General features: G+C 44.7%; 2 protein-coding genes across 3 annotated transcripts in view; both read left to right on the forward strand.

The window, feature by feature from the left end:
• The window catches only part of ALKBH4 (alkB homolog 4, lysine demethylase), a 104,875-nt gene extending 96,697 nt beyond the window's left edge, over positions 1-8,178 (forward strand). For both annotated transcript variants that reach the window (XM_061576113.1, XM_061576112.1), the window contains exon 5: positions 6,995-8,178. The gene's annotated coding sequence lies outside the window, so the exon portion shown is untranslated. The remainder of the gene's footprint in view (positions 1-6,994) is intronic.
• Positions 1,035-8,178, forward strand: LOC133358029 (cytochrome c oxidase assembly protein COX14 homolog). The gene is made up of 3 exons (XM_061576304.1): positions 1,035-1,087; positions 4,118-4,163; positions 6,071-8,178. Exon 3 carries the CDS (start codon positions 6,076-6,078, stop codon positions 6,253-6,255), a length of 180 nt encoding a protein of 59 aa, XP_061432288.1. The 5' UTR covers positions 1,035-1,087; positions 4,118-4,163; positions 6,071-6,075; the 3' UTR covers positions 6,256-8,178.
• Positions 8,179-14,181: the final 6,003 nt, after the last annotated feature.

The following is a 14,181-nucleotide window of genomic DNA, read 5'->3' on the forward strand; positions in this document are numbered from 1 at the left end:
AAATGACGTCATCGCGCAACACTCCAACTTGATGCTGTATATAGGTGACGTCATCACGTCACATGCCAAACCGGCTGTGTCTAAATGACGTCATCGCGCAACACTCCAACTTGATGCTGTATATAGGTGACGTCATCACGTCACATGCCAAACCGGCTGTTGTGTCTAAATGACGTCATCGCGCAACACTCCAACTTGATGCTGTATATAGGTGACGTCATCACGTCACATGCCAAACCGGCTGTCTAAATGACGTCATCGCGCAACTCTCCAAATTGCTGTTGTATCTAGATGACGTCATCACGTCACATCTCAATTAACAAATTAAAAAAAACTTAAGTATTTGTCAATCATACTGTGCGGTGTCTTCAAATGGATATGTTCACGTTTACGGTGACTTACAGACCGCAGTCCACTCACTGGCATTGACTGTGTATCTTGTGTTCTCCACAGGGAATGCATTATTTGCTCCGCTGCGGGTCTCCTGCCACCGCTCTCCCATTCACATGTTTCATTGCTTCTACATGCTATTAACATGCCCTCCCTTTGTTAATGCTACCCCCTGCCCCTCCCTTTGGTGCTGCTGATCCTGCATAATGCATGGGCATAATATGACTTTGAAACCCCCCCGCCCACCTCCTACTCATTTCCCATGAATATGCTAAATTCCTCTTGATATGCACATTCTTTTGTTAAGGCGCTCTTCTTCCACCTCCAACCCAGCTTATATATAAGCTCCAAGCTTGGCAGTGTCTCATTCTTCACCTGAAGACGGCTGCTTGCATTGTAGCCGAAACGTCGTGAGAATTATTTTATTTTGTTAAGTTTTATTTTTATTATTTTATTACTTCCCTTCTACGTGATGACTTTACCGAAAGAACCAAGAAGATGAATACGTCTGTAATAGATGACGTTTCGGACGACTACTCATCAATTGCACAACATCCTCACATCGATGACGTAGGCTCACACGAAGTGGGCGTGGCTTTTGTCTCGATTGACCAATGGGCGCGCGGCTTACATCGTGGGGAGGCGGCGCGCGCTGAGGAGCCAATCAGACGCGAGCTCTCTTCGTGACCGCTGCAAGGTAAGCGTGTGTTGCGCGTCAACTTCAGGCGGATTTAACTTCCATTTCTTTATAATTGTTTACGAAATGTACGTTTAACTGTCGTTGTCCAGCGTCACACCCTTTACTCTATCGCCACGCATCGTTATATATAACTAATTTGGCGCCAATAAAAAAATTTGTCGGTCTCGTAGCTTTTGCCCCTGTCGGACATGGAGAGTTAGCCGTGGGCCTACGCTAGGCTCCCGGCTTGGCTGTTTAGGCAAGGGCGGGAGGAGGCTGCCCCGTACTATTGCAGATCGTTCATGCCTCGCGCTCTCACGATGACAGGAGCTACTCTCATGTTTCGATTTAAAGCTTCTTTCGTGACTGCAGGGATTCATCTTCTTGGTTCTTTCGGTAAAGTCACGTAGAAGGGAAGTAATAAAATCATAAAAATGTATTACTTCCCTTCTACGTGACTTTACCGAACGAACCAAGAAGACTACAGTACTCTCATGTATTCTGATTGTTATATATGTTTTTAAAGAGGTACCCATACCTGTCAACCCATACGGTTTACCCCATATTCGTGAGTTTTCATGTCCTTACAGCTTAATTGCCGTTTCAATGCGGGCAACAAATGTTAATTCTAGATTTGAAACTTTCGTGACTGACAAGGATTCATACGTAGGTAAAACAATGGTTTTAAAATTGTTTTATCTACGTGACTTTACCGAAAAAAACAAAGAACATAAATGTTGTTGTCTATTTGTGTTTCTCACCTTGTGATGGGACTCTGTAGGGTGATATTTATAAGGGCAGTGACCAACAAGGTCTGAATTATTCTTAGGTTTTTTCGGTAAAGTCACGTAGGTAAAAAATTAAAATTAATGAAAGTAAAATACAATAAAAATCAGGTATAAATGAAATAGCAATTTTATGATTGAAAAAGCAATTTCATTTATACCTGATGATGATTGCTTGTGTTGCAATCGAAACGTGATTTTTATTTTTATTTTATTTTTTATAATTTTAATTTTTTACCTCCGTGACTTTATCGAAAAAACCTAATAATAGGAATCCTTGCAGTCACGAAAGCTTCAAATCTAGAAAAGGTCTGAATTGTTCTGTAGTAAGCTAGGCACTGCTAATGGGTTGACAGGGTTGTATTACGATCATGTACATTTAGTTTTGGTCTGTAGTGAGATGGGCAATGATAAGGGTTGACAGGTATGGGTACCATAGAAGTTGCCTTCACCACTCGCTCCCCCGTCAGTTTTCAGTTTTTATTTATTTGGAATAACCCTATGAGCCATTCGGCTCTTGATTCGGGTGAAACCGCAACAAACAATACAATTACAAGATACATTTTTAAATTTTACTATACGCAAATTGAAACATCCCCTACAAAAACAATAAAATCTTCCAGAAAAAGCACCAGTTGTTTATGCTGCGTACAAAAATGTGTGCAAAAAAAATCCCATTTTGATGTTAGCTCACAATAACAATCATAATACAATATGGATTACAATTTTAAGTATAACTCTATACTACATCAAAAAAATCGGGCTAAACTAACCCTTTCTAGAAATTACTAAAATAATGCTGTAAAAACAATGCAACTGATCATAAGAAATGTGATTGAAAGTTTACAATAGCGACATACACAACATATATTCTTCTTGGTTCTTCCGGTAAAGTCACGTAGAAGGGAAGTAATAAAATAATAAAAATAAAACAATAAAATAATTCTCACGACGTTTCGGCCACAACGCAAGCAGCCGTCCTCAGGTGAAGAACGAAACACCACCAAGCTGAGGACGGCTGCTTGCGTTGTGGCCGAAACGTCGTGAGAATTATTTTATTATGCTTTATTTTTATTATTTTATTACTTCCCTTCTACGTGACTTTACCGAAAGAACCAAGAAGATGAATCCCTGCAGTCACGAAAGCTTTAAATCAAAATATTCCCATATTTTTTTTATATTATTATATTATTTTATTATGTTTTATTTTTATTATTTTATTACTTCCCTTCTACGTGACTTTACCGAAAGAACCAAGAAGATGAATCCCTGCAGTCACGAAAGCTTTAAATCGAAAAAAATATAAGCTAGCATCCTTAGCTAGCTGCATCAGTTTAATCCGAACGCCAAAGTTTCGCCACAACGCCACGCGCTGTCACTCATCGGTCTCACGCCACGTGCTTTCCACTCCACTAACTCATAGCCGGTCAACCCCTTATCAGTGTCCGACCTTATCACAGGCCAATTCAGATCTTATTGGTCACCCCGTGCCGCTTATGAATCTCAACGTTCTTCCTACAAAGTCCCACCACAAGGGAGAAACACAAACATACATTTTCCGATTTAAAGCTTTCGTCACTGCAGGGATTCATCTTCTTGGTTCTTTCGGTAAAGTCACGTAGAAGGGAAATAATAAAATAATAAAATACAACATAATAAAATAATTCTCACGATGTTTCGGCCACAACGCAAGCAGCCGTCCTCAGGTGAAGAACAGGTCTGTCTCATTCAGACGCTGTCTTTCCGACAGACCTGTTCTTCACCTGAGGACGGCTGCTTGCGTTGTGGCCGAAACGTCGTGAGAATTGCATTTTATAATGTTTTATTTTTATTATTTAAGTATTTCCCTTCTACGTGACTTTACCGAAAGAACTAAGAAGACAGGCATTTTTTTGTTGCCCGCATTGAGAAACGGCTGTACGTCGCATGGATCTGAAAAGTCAATTCCTCTGTACAAGAATACTGGGTAAACCGAATCGATTGGCAGGGAATGCAAACGAAGCATCGACACGCTCAGCTCGAGACATTGATCCGCCCGTGTGATTCGACACATAAGGCAAGGGTTGGTGAATGACGCAAAGATTTCTGATACGCTCAAATCCACTGTTCTTCGAGGTTAAACTTTGTTTTATTGTACCAGGTATGAAGGCCCATTGAGCTGCTATGTATCGTTTTTTTCAGAATCACAAATGGTATCTCAACGACGTGGCTTATCACTTGGATAATGTAAAGCAATAACGCTGGTATTGTTATTGCATTTCAGTGCACGGTTTCCCTTGCCGACCACAAGACGTTTCCTTAAAGTCACAGTGAGTAGGCATTTTTTTGTTGTTGTTTAACACTGACGTTATTTGACGCCGTGGTGCAAGTAATTGTCATAACATTTTAAACATTGCCCGTCATCAGTGGTGTTAATTGTCTTAACTGTTCATAGTTCGCACGTGTGTGTGTGTGTGTTTGTTTCACCGGGGCCCGTGTGTTTTTATTTTGTCACGCACACTGGATTTGCGGGGGTTTTAATTGGCACCGGCGCCGTCTGGTGGAGTGGTTGCGTATTGCAGATTTATAAAAATAAAATAAAACACAAAAATGTTTCTCACGACGTTTCGATCGCTAGATTATATTAGGCAGTTCCACTGCTGGATTATATTTTTTCCTGCCTGAGGACGACCGCTTGTGTTGCGATCGAAACGTCGTGATAAATAATTTTTTTGATTTTAAGCTTCTTTCGTGACTGCAGGGATTCATATTCTTGGTTCTTTCGGTAAAGTCACGTAGAAGGGAAACAATAAAATAATAAAAATATTTTAAATTTTTATTTTATTGTTTCCTTTCTACGTGACTTTACCGAAAGAACCAAGAATATATTATTTTTTGCTTTATTTTATATTTCTACCTCCGTGACTTTACCGAAAGAACCAAAGAGTATGGATTCCTGCAGTCACGAAAGCTTCAAATCAAGATATTGCAGTTGTGTAACAAGCCGCAATCGTCAGAATAACCGTTTCATAACAAAAAGTAGTTCCCGCAGATTTTTTTTTTTTTATCCAGGATTTAATGTTAAGATTAAGGGTTAGGGATTGAGGATAAGAGTTTGGGGTTTAGGAATATGCTTATGGGTTCAGGGATAAAGTGACGGGTAAAGTTTAGGATTATATTTAGAGTTTACGATTCGCGTTCGGGGTGGAGGTTAAGTGGTTAGTAAGATTCATATTGCATGGGAGTTGATCGGCAGTTTTTACATGTTCGCATCGAGTTTCTATGTACGCACGTATGTTGAATTTTTTTCACACCGTATCTAGCCAACTGTGCTAATCTTAGGTGTGGGGCAAGGACGACCAACTAAACACAAAGAGCAGTTATCTAAAGAAATTAGTTTTCAAACTAGATTAGTTAAAAGTGGAGAGCTTCAGTGGCTTCCTAATGTAGTGCCATAAGAGGGGAGGGGCTGCTGGGGGCTCTGGGACCCTAGACAGATAAGCCCTTGGCGCCAGGCGCTAGGATCCCAGGCACCCCAGACAGTTAAGCCCCTTGGCTCCACCAACGGGGGGGCTGTGTGTGCTCTGTGGGATATCTGGGGGCGCACACAACCCCACCCCTCGTTGGGGACGAGGCATAAAAGGGCAGCTCCCTGGCCGATCGGGGCCAGTTGCAGCTCAAGACCCAAGACCCGCCAGCCAGCCAGCTTAGGACCCTGGACCCCCTGGTCCCGCTTGTCCTTGTAAGGGCCGGGACGCTGTGAGGGCCAGTGGTGGGACTCTGGGACTCCCGGCTCTACGTCCTTGTAAGGGCGAGTTCCGAGGAAGCCAGAGTCCAGACCCGCACCTTGGCTCGGTCGGGTCAGGTAGCCTCCCCTAGGGTAATTGTAGCCAGAGGACCCCAGAGCATAGCCAGAGTAGTGTATCTAGGCTGTGTACCTAGGCTGTGTACCTAGGCTGTGTACCTAGGCTGTAACAGAGTATCAGGACTGTTGGAGTGTTGCATTGTAATAAAGAAGTTACCTCTACAAGTGTCTCCGGAACCCATTACATTAGTATCAGAAGGAATAACGAACCAGACGGCCACAGAGTTTTGTGAGAGAGTCAGTGGACTGCTACAGGGACAGCCTGGCGAACATCTGAAACGCTGTCAGTGGCGAATGATCGAAGTGGGCAGTGCAGGGGGCGTTGTGCTGCTGTCATTCACACGTGGCGATGCATTTGTTTTTGTTGCGCAGAGATCATGACGGGCGGTGGCAAGAAGTTGGTGGACGTGGGTTACCGCGTCTTCTCGGGTTCCATGATGTTGCTCACCGTGTACGGCGGGTACCTGTGCAGCGTGCGCGTCTACCGTTACCTGCAGCGCCGCTCGCACCTGCGCGCCGAGGTTGAGCGGCTGGCGCTGGAGGATCTGAAGGAGTGAAGATGGTGGCGGGCACCCTGACGGGGGTGGGTGGGCAGAGTTCGTGACCTTTCCTGGGCGCCGAGAACGAGGCCGCCCCCTAATGTGACGCTCGCCCTTCCCTGCTGAATGTCTCCACTCGGCTCCCTTCGCCTGCGACCGGGTTTCCCCAAAGGCATTCTGAGAAGAATGTCTTAACCAAGATTCAAGTTCTCCCAGATGGACACATCATCGTTGTCATTGTCAACATCATCATACACCTCTCAGATGTGTTTTGAGATTGTGCCGCACTAAAACGTCGGGCATCACGCGAAACAACATGCGCTACAACCCAAACATATCGGAGAGCTGTACAACACAATCACGAAAACCTACACGGTTGTATTATTGTCTTCGATATAATAATAATATATTGACAATTACTTAACCAGAAAATTCTCCACGAGTCCTGCTTGCTTGGGATATTTGGCGAATGGCTTCTTTTGAGTAGTCTTGCTTTGTTTGTGAGTGTACCAGAGTGGGATGCTGCCAAGGTGTAAGGGGACTTACAATCTACAGTTCGCCGGTTCGATTCAATCCCACGGCGCGGCAGTTGAAACAATGGCGCCGGTTTCTTAAATTAGCCACCTCTTCTTTGTTCTTTCGGTAAAGTCACGTAGAAGGGAAATAATAAAATAATAAAAATTAAACATAATTAAATACAATTCTCACGACGTTTCGGCCACAACGCAAGCAGCCGTCCTCAGGTGAAGAACAACAGGTCTGTCGGAAAGACAGCGTCTGAATGAACACGACCAAGCTTGGCAGCGTATATATTTAAGCTGGGTTACGTGACTTTACCGAAAGAACCAAGAAGATGAATCCCTGCAGTCACGAAAGCTTTAAATCGAAATTTACCCACCTCTGTCCATCAAGCAGCATAAATGGGTAAACCACAGTTGATCGGCAGGTTGCATGCGGTGAAAAAAATATGGCTATCCCCTACCCAGGGCCACCACGGTGGCGAGATGTTAACTACCTCGCTAGGTATACAGGAGGTCGTGGGTTCGATCTTGACCCTGACGCCTGCTGTGTATTTGGAGTGTGCACGTTCTATCTCCCCGTGGTTGTTTGGATTTTTCTCCAGGTCCTCCGGTTTTCCCCTCCACGTTTAGAATCAACGTGCTTTTAGAGTAATTGGCTCCTATAAATTTCCACGTGATACGCCACTTCGTTGAGCTATGATTTGTGATGACCAGGTCGCTTCTAAAAAAATAGCTGTATAGCTCAGTGGGGCCTTACCTGGTAAAATAAAAAAAAACTTTTATGCTTCCAAGACATCTGACCAGTGTGGAAGAATAGGACAAATATCCTCAAGAGTTGTGCAAAGTCACGCTGAAATTCTGCTTCACAGAAGGCCTGTCAGAAACCTGCTGGACATGCTGCCATTGTAGCTTCACAGCTTATCAAGTACACGTCGTGCCCTTTATAAATCCACCGCTGGATGTGGCCTCTGCATGCCTTACGGATTGTGAGGTCATTTACCCATACTTTACCACGCTGGTCTTGTGGAAATGTGGGGAGCAAAAATGTACAAAATAACCGTGAATTTTACTGCACTGCCTGCCACATGGTCCTGCAGCCGACTGTGGCAACCTGGTGTGCATATTAGTTACTCATCTGAGCACTATCCATGCCCGGTTGTGCTTAGCTTCCAAGATATTTGTTGGAAGAGCGAATGCCGATAGGATCTCTCGTGGCGACGCTAGGGATCTGTGGTTAAAAATATTTGCGGAAAGCCAGGGTTTCGTATTAATGTATCAAGTGTGATTGATACACAATCACCACACGACCATCCAGAACTGAACTCTGGACGAAAATTATTCCTTTCTCATCTCCTGAACTGTGTACTGTAAGTATACGTTCTCTGTCATTGGTTTTGCTAATAAACATAACTTAATGGGAGATATTCTTTCTGATTTTATTTCTTTACGATGTTATTCTCAATATTGGTTGCATTTATGCGTATCTTATGATGGTCCGTTGACTTGTACCATATGGCCACTAATAAATCCTTTTACTGGTAGGAACCTCCTGGATACACCAGCCCACAGGGGATTATTGTGTCCGTCCATCGTGCATCCAAAAATAGGAGGGGTGGGGCTGGGTGGAGAAGGGAGGGTGGGGAGGGAGGGTGGGGTGGGGCTGGGTTGGGAGGGTGGGGCTGGGAGGGGTGGGGCTGGGTTGGGAGGGGCTGGTCACCCCGTGGTGCCCTTATAAAACTCAACGTTTAACCTACTCACGCCGGCTTGTGCCCGCCCTCACAGTCGGCCATATTTGCGGAATACACCACGCCGCCGTTGACCCTGCAGGCCATTGACCGAGCAACCCAACGTTCCTACCAGCTCCCTCCGCAGGAATGTGTTTGTGCCACCTGCCTTATCAAATTGCTTACACTACTGGTAACCTTTAAGATAGTTTTGGGAATGCATGGTCCATGAATTCATATGGCCCATAGCCACGTGTGCAGCCTACCACTCTCAAAGGACCCACTATCTCAACATGTTATTTTACCAGGTAAGGCCCACTGAGCCATATAGGTCTTTTCAGAAGCGTCCTGACCAGCGCAACAAAGTGGCTTATCACGTCAGAATTTATAGCAGCCAAATACGTTGAACGCATGTTTCTAAATGCGGAGGAAAACCCGGAGGACCTGGAGAAAAATCCACGTGACCACGGGGGAAGAGAGAGAGAGAGAGAGAGATAAAAAGTCGACCCCAAATATACAGACGTTGGGGTCGGGATCAAACCCACGACCTCCAGGCGAGGTAGTTAACATCGCCACCGGATCGTCCCAATCTATCCACTCCTGCGAGCATCCTGGCAGCAACGCTAATTTTAGCGCCCTTGTCGCCTCGTCTTTTTGAAATCCTTTATATTAAGTTCGCTTGCTTGCTTGCTTGCGTGCTTGCTTGCTTACGAACGTGCAAATCTTTCGGTCGTTTTTTAACCCACTTCCCGTGATCCAATCGAGCTGACATTTTCCACACAGACTCGTTGTGCGTGACAATTAATGTTAGTGAAAATTTTTTTCCAAAATTTTACACTTTTTAGGACTAAAATATTATATTTAATTACCAATTGCTTAATGGTGCATTGCAATCATCTGACCCATAGGTGGCAGCCATCTCAAGCCAACGGACGAGAGGACTCTAGCCGCCACGCATATAAAGGATTTATAGGGAAAAACTTTGTTTTTACGGGTTTACTTGTAAGTAGTTGTGAATGCACGGTATAAGCATGCAGTCGAAGCGCAGTCAGAATTAGTTGTCAACGAATGTGTGAAATTTCGATGTAAAGCTTTCGTGACTGCAGGGATTCATCTTCTTGGTTCTTTCGGTAAAGCCACGTAGAAGGAAAATAATAAAATAATAAAACATAATAAAATAATTCTCACGACGTTTCGGCCACAACGCAAGCAGCCGTCTTCAGGTGGAGAACAGGTCTGTCAAGTAGACAGAGTCTAGACCAGGGGTCGGCAACCTACGGCTCCGGAGCCGCATGCGGCTCTTTACGGGCTGCTTCTTGACGATGAGTACGATGTACTCAGATGCATTGCGGCTCTTGAAATACTGAATTTTGTACCGAATTGGAAAGAAATGGCTCTTCTTGTTATTTTGGTTGCCGACCCCTGGTCTAGACAGAGTCTACTTGACAGACCTGTTCTCCACCTGAAGACGGCTGCTTGCGTTGTGGGCGAAACGTCGTGAGAATTATTTTATTATGTTTTATTTTTATTATTTTATTATTTCCCTTCTACGTTACTTTTCCGAAAGAACCAAGAAAACGAATGTGTGACCTCACCAAAAGTATTTGAAAGTCCTGGGTGTACAGAGGACATCGCAAGAGACGCTGCATCTCAATGCACTCCAATCGGGTTAAATATACAGGCCATTGCTCTCAAGGCCAATTCATTTGGCTCTCGCTCGCCTTAGTTAAATACAAGATGTAAAAGCGAACCCCAAAGTGCTCTCGCGTGATTAAAATTGAGGGGCGTCAAAATAAAGGGGCGACATTGACACGTGTGAATAATGAATGTTAAACAGAGCTCACACTGATTAAATAAAGGACATCAACATGAGAGGGCGAATATTACCCAATGTAGATGTGTATCTATAGAGAGTGCGTTCATCCAAGGCGTTTCGCAACAATTATGGGATGATAGCGGTTGCGATAAAGAGCGGGGTTATTGGTCAAAGTTGGGGTGTAGTTATGGTGACAGGAGTACAGGCGGGAGAGTTTAAGGAGGGGTTGTGGGTAGGGTGAGCGTTAGTGAAAGGGGTAGTGAGAGTGGTAGGAAAGGGGTAGGGGTGGTGATAAGGGTTGTGAAAGGGGTAGGGGTATTGGTAGGGGTGGTGATAGGGGTAGTGAGAGGGGTAGGAAAGGGGTAGGGGTGGTGATAAGGGTTGTGAAAGGGGTAGGGGTATTAGTAAGGGTGGTGATAGGGGTAGTGAGAGGGGTAGGGAAGGGGTAGGGGTGGTGATAAGGGTTGTGAAAGGGGTAGGGGTATTGGTAGGGGTGGTGATAGGGGTAGTGAGAGGGGTAGGGAAGGGGTAGGGGTGGTGATAAGGGTTGTGAAAGCGGTAGGGGTATTGGTAAGGGTGGTGATAGGGGTAGTGAGAGGGGTAGGAAAGGGGTAGGGGTGGTGATAAGGGTTGTGAAAGGGGTAGGGGTATTGGTAGGGGTGGTGATAGGGGTAGTGAGAGGGGTAGGAAAGGGGTAGGGGTGGTGATAAGGGTTGTGAAAGGGGTAGGGGTATTGGTAAGGGGTGGTGATAGGGGTAGTGAGAGGGGTAGGAAAGGGGTAGGGGTGGTGATAAGGGTTGTGAAAGGGGTAGGGGTATTGGTAGGGGTGGTGATAGGGGTAGTGAGAGGGGTAGGAAAGGGGTAGGGGTGGTGATAAGGGTTGTGAAAGGGGTAGGGGTATTGGTAGGGGTGGTGATAGGGGTAGTGAGAGGGGTAGGGAAGGGGTAGGGCTGGTGATAAGGGTAGTGATAGGGGTAGTGATAGGGGTAGTGATAGGGGTAGAGAAGGGTAGGGGTGGTGATAGGGGTAGTGGAAGGGGTATTGGTAGTGATAGGGGTAGTGATAGGGGTAGAGAAGGGGTAGTGATAGGGGTAGTGATAGGGGTAGAGAAGGGGTAGTGATAGGGGTAGTGATAGGGGTAGGAAAGGGGGGTATGGGTGGTGATAGGGGTAGTGATAGGGGTAGAGAAGGGGTAGAGAAGGGGTAGTGATAGGGGTAGTGGAAGAGGTAGTGGAAGGGGTATGGGTGGTGATAGGGGTAGTGATAGGGGTAGTGATAGGGGTGGTGATAGGGGTAGAGAAGGGGTAGTGATAGGGGTAGTGATAGGGGTAGGAAAGGGGGGTATGGGTGGTGATAGGGGTAGTGATAGGGGTAGTGATAGGGGTAGTGATAGGGGTGGTGATAGGGGTAGAGAAGGGGTAGTGATAGGGGTAGTGATAGGGGTAGTGATAGGGGTAGTGATAGGGGTAGTGATAGGGGTAGTGAAGGGGGTAGTGATAGGGGTAGTGATAGGGGTAGTGATAGGGGTAGTGATAGGGGTAGTGATAGGGGTAGAGAAGGGGTAGTGATAGGGGTAGTGATGGGGTAGTGATAGGGGTAGTGATAGGGGTAGAGAAGGGGTAGTGATAGGGGTAGTGATAGGGGTAGAGAAGGGGTAGTGATAGGGGTAGAGAAGGGGTAGTGATAGAGGTAGTGATAGGGGTAGGAAAGGGGGGTATGGGTGGTGATAGGGGTAGTGATAAGGGTAGTGATAGGGGTAGTGATAGGGGTAGGAAAGGGGGGTATGGGTGGTGATAGGGGTAGTGATAGGGGTAGTGATAGGGGTAGTGATAGGGGTAGAGAAGGGGTATATATAAAGTGGCCCATGACTCCACTATAGTCAGCACACCCGTGTGATGAACTACGTATTCATAATTCGTTCCTGAACTAGTCACGAATCATGGATAATATTGTTCGCGAAAGCCTACGTGTTAAATTGACGCATTTATATTTTACCCCAAAAAAATCACCTAATGATGTGGATAACATCATTAGGTGATTTTCCAGAATTGTGAAGCAGTGGGTTTTACTGCTGAAGTAAGTAACTGATCTGCACGTTTTGTTGACGTGACAAACCTTGACCAATTTGGCTGTGTCGGGTGGTGGCGGGTTAACGACACACTTATATTTACACGATCTAACCCAAAACAACTAGTAACGAATTATGGACAACATTGATCGAGAAAGCCTCCGTGTTAAACTGACAACATTTATACGTATCCCCCCAAAAAACCCTTTACAATTTCGATTTAAAGCTTTCGTGACTGCAGGGATTCATCTTCTTGGTTCTTTCGGTAAAGTCACGTAGAATGAATTTAATAAAATAATACAAAATAAAATATAATAAAATAATTCTCACGACGTTTCGGCCACAACGCAAGCAGCCATCCTCAGGTGAAAACCAGGTCTGTCGGGGAGACAGCGTCTGTGTGCTGTTTCATTCAGACGCTGTCTCCCCGGCAGACCTGGTTTTCACCTGAGGACGGCTGCTTGCGTTGTGGCCGAAACGTCGTGAGAATTATTTTATTATGTTTTATTTTTATTATGTTTTATTTTTATTATTTTATTACTTCCCTTCTACGTGTCTTTACCGAAATAACCAAGAAGATGAACCCTTTACAATGTTACGGAAGTAAACAAGAGGACTTCTCCACAAATCTGGCTGTAGCCTGATGAAGCTAGTTGTGATTACCGGCGAAACGTCACGGCACTCAGATTGTAAATGTTGTGGATTGGCTCTCCAACACACCGGTGTGCTGTACTAGTAACGAATTGGCCACGTTCTGTTTATGTGATAAACCTTACTAATTAGCTGTGTCGGGTGGTTCAAGTTCAAGTTCATGTATTAGGTGTAGCTCTGTGAGCCATTCGGCTCTTGAATCGGGTGCAACCGCAACAAACAAAAAACTAAAACATGAACAAGAAAACATCTTGTAGTGAATATGTAACTGAGTGCAAACAGAAAATCCAAGAAAAGACAGCAACATATTGCAGAAAAATCACCGTACACCAACACTGTGTGCAAAAATCCCAGTGGGATGCAAGTCAAACAGCAACAACCACAAGACAACTTAGATTAAGGCCATCAGTCAAACCCCGTACTACAACAAATATGGCTAAACCAATACACTTTTCGAAATCACCAAAATAAAGCCATGAAAGCAATGAAACAGTGATCATAGGAACTGTGACGGAATTTTCACAATAAATGACATTAACAACATGTACTACCAAAACCCTGCAGCCATAGCTGGCTGCATGAGTCACTCCACAACAGCAGCAGGAGCATCAGTCGGAGTATTATCATTTTGGCGGGTTTAACGACACATCCATATATTTACGCGATCTAACCACAAAAAAACAACCTGTAGTTTGGGATGCTATTGGTCGCGAAAGGTCACGTGTTGAACTGTTGTCCCACCTGATGACAATTGCTTGCGTTGCGATCGAAACGTCGTGATCTATTATTTTTCTACCTACGTGACTTTACCGAAAGAACCAAAGAGTATCGATTCCTGCAGTAACGAAAGCTTCAAATCAATATTGTCTGATCACTGTTTAATTGCTTTCATGGCTTTATTTTGGTGATTTCGAAAAGTGTATTGGTTTGGCCATGTTTGTTTGTTGTAATACAGAGTTAGACTGATGGCCTTAATCTAAGTTGTCTTGTGGTTGTTGTTGTTTGACTTGCATCCCACTGGGATTTTTGCACACAGCGTTGGTGTACGGTGATTTTTTCCTGCAATATTTAGCTGTTTTTTCTTGAATTTTCTGTTTGCACTTAGTCACATATTCACTTTAAGATGTTTTTTTGTTCATGTTTTTTGTTTGTTGCGGTTGCACC

The sequence above is a fragment of the Lethenteron reissneri genome, chromosome 60 (genome assembly GCF_015708825.2).
Source record: "Lethenteron reissneri isolate LAM-NWPU_2019-01 chromosome 60, ASM1570882v1, whole genome shotgun sequence".
NCBI classification, from domain to species: Eukaryota; Metazoa; Chordata; class Hyperoartia; order Petromyzontiformes; family Petromyzontidae; genus Lethenteron; species Lethenteron reissneri.

Coding starts and splice junctions, on each gene's coding strand:
- LOC133358029 (XM_061576304.1), top strand. CDS start 6,076: ATGACGGGCGGTGGCAAGAAGTTGGTGGACGTGGGTTACCGCGTCTTC.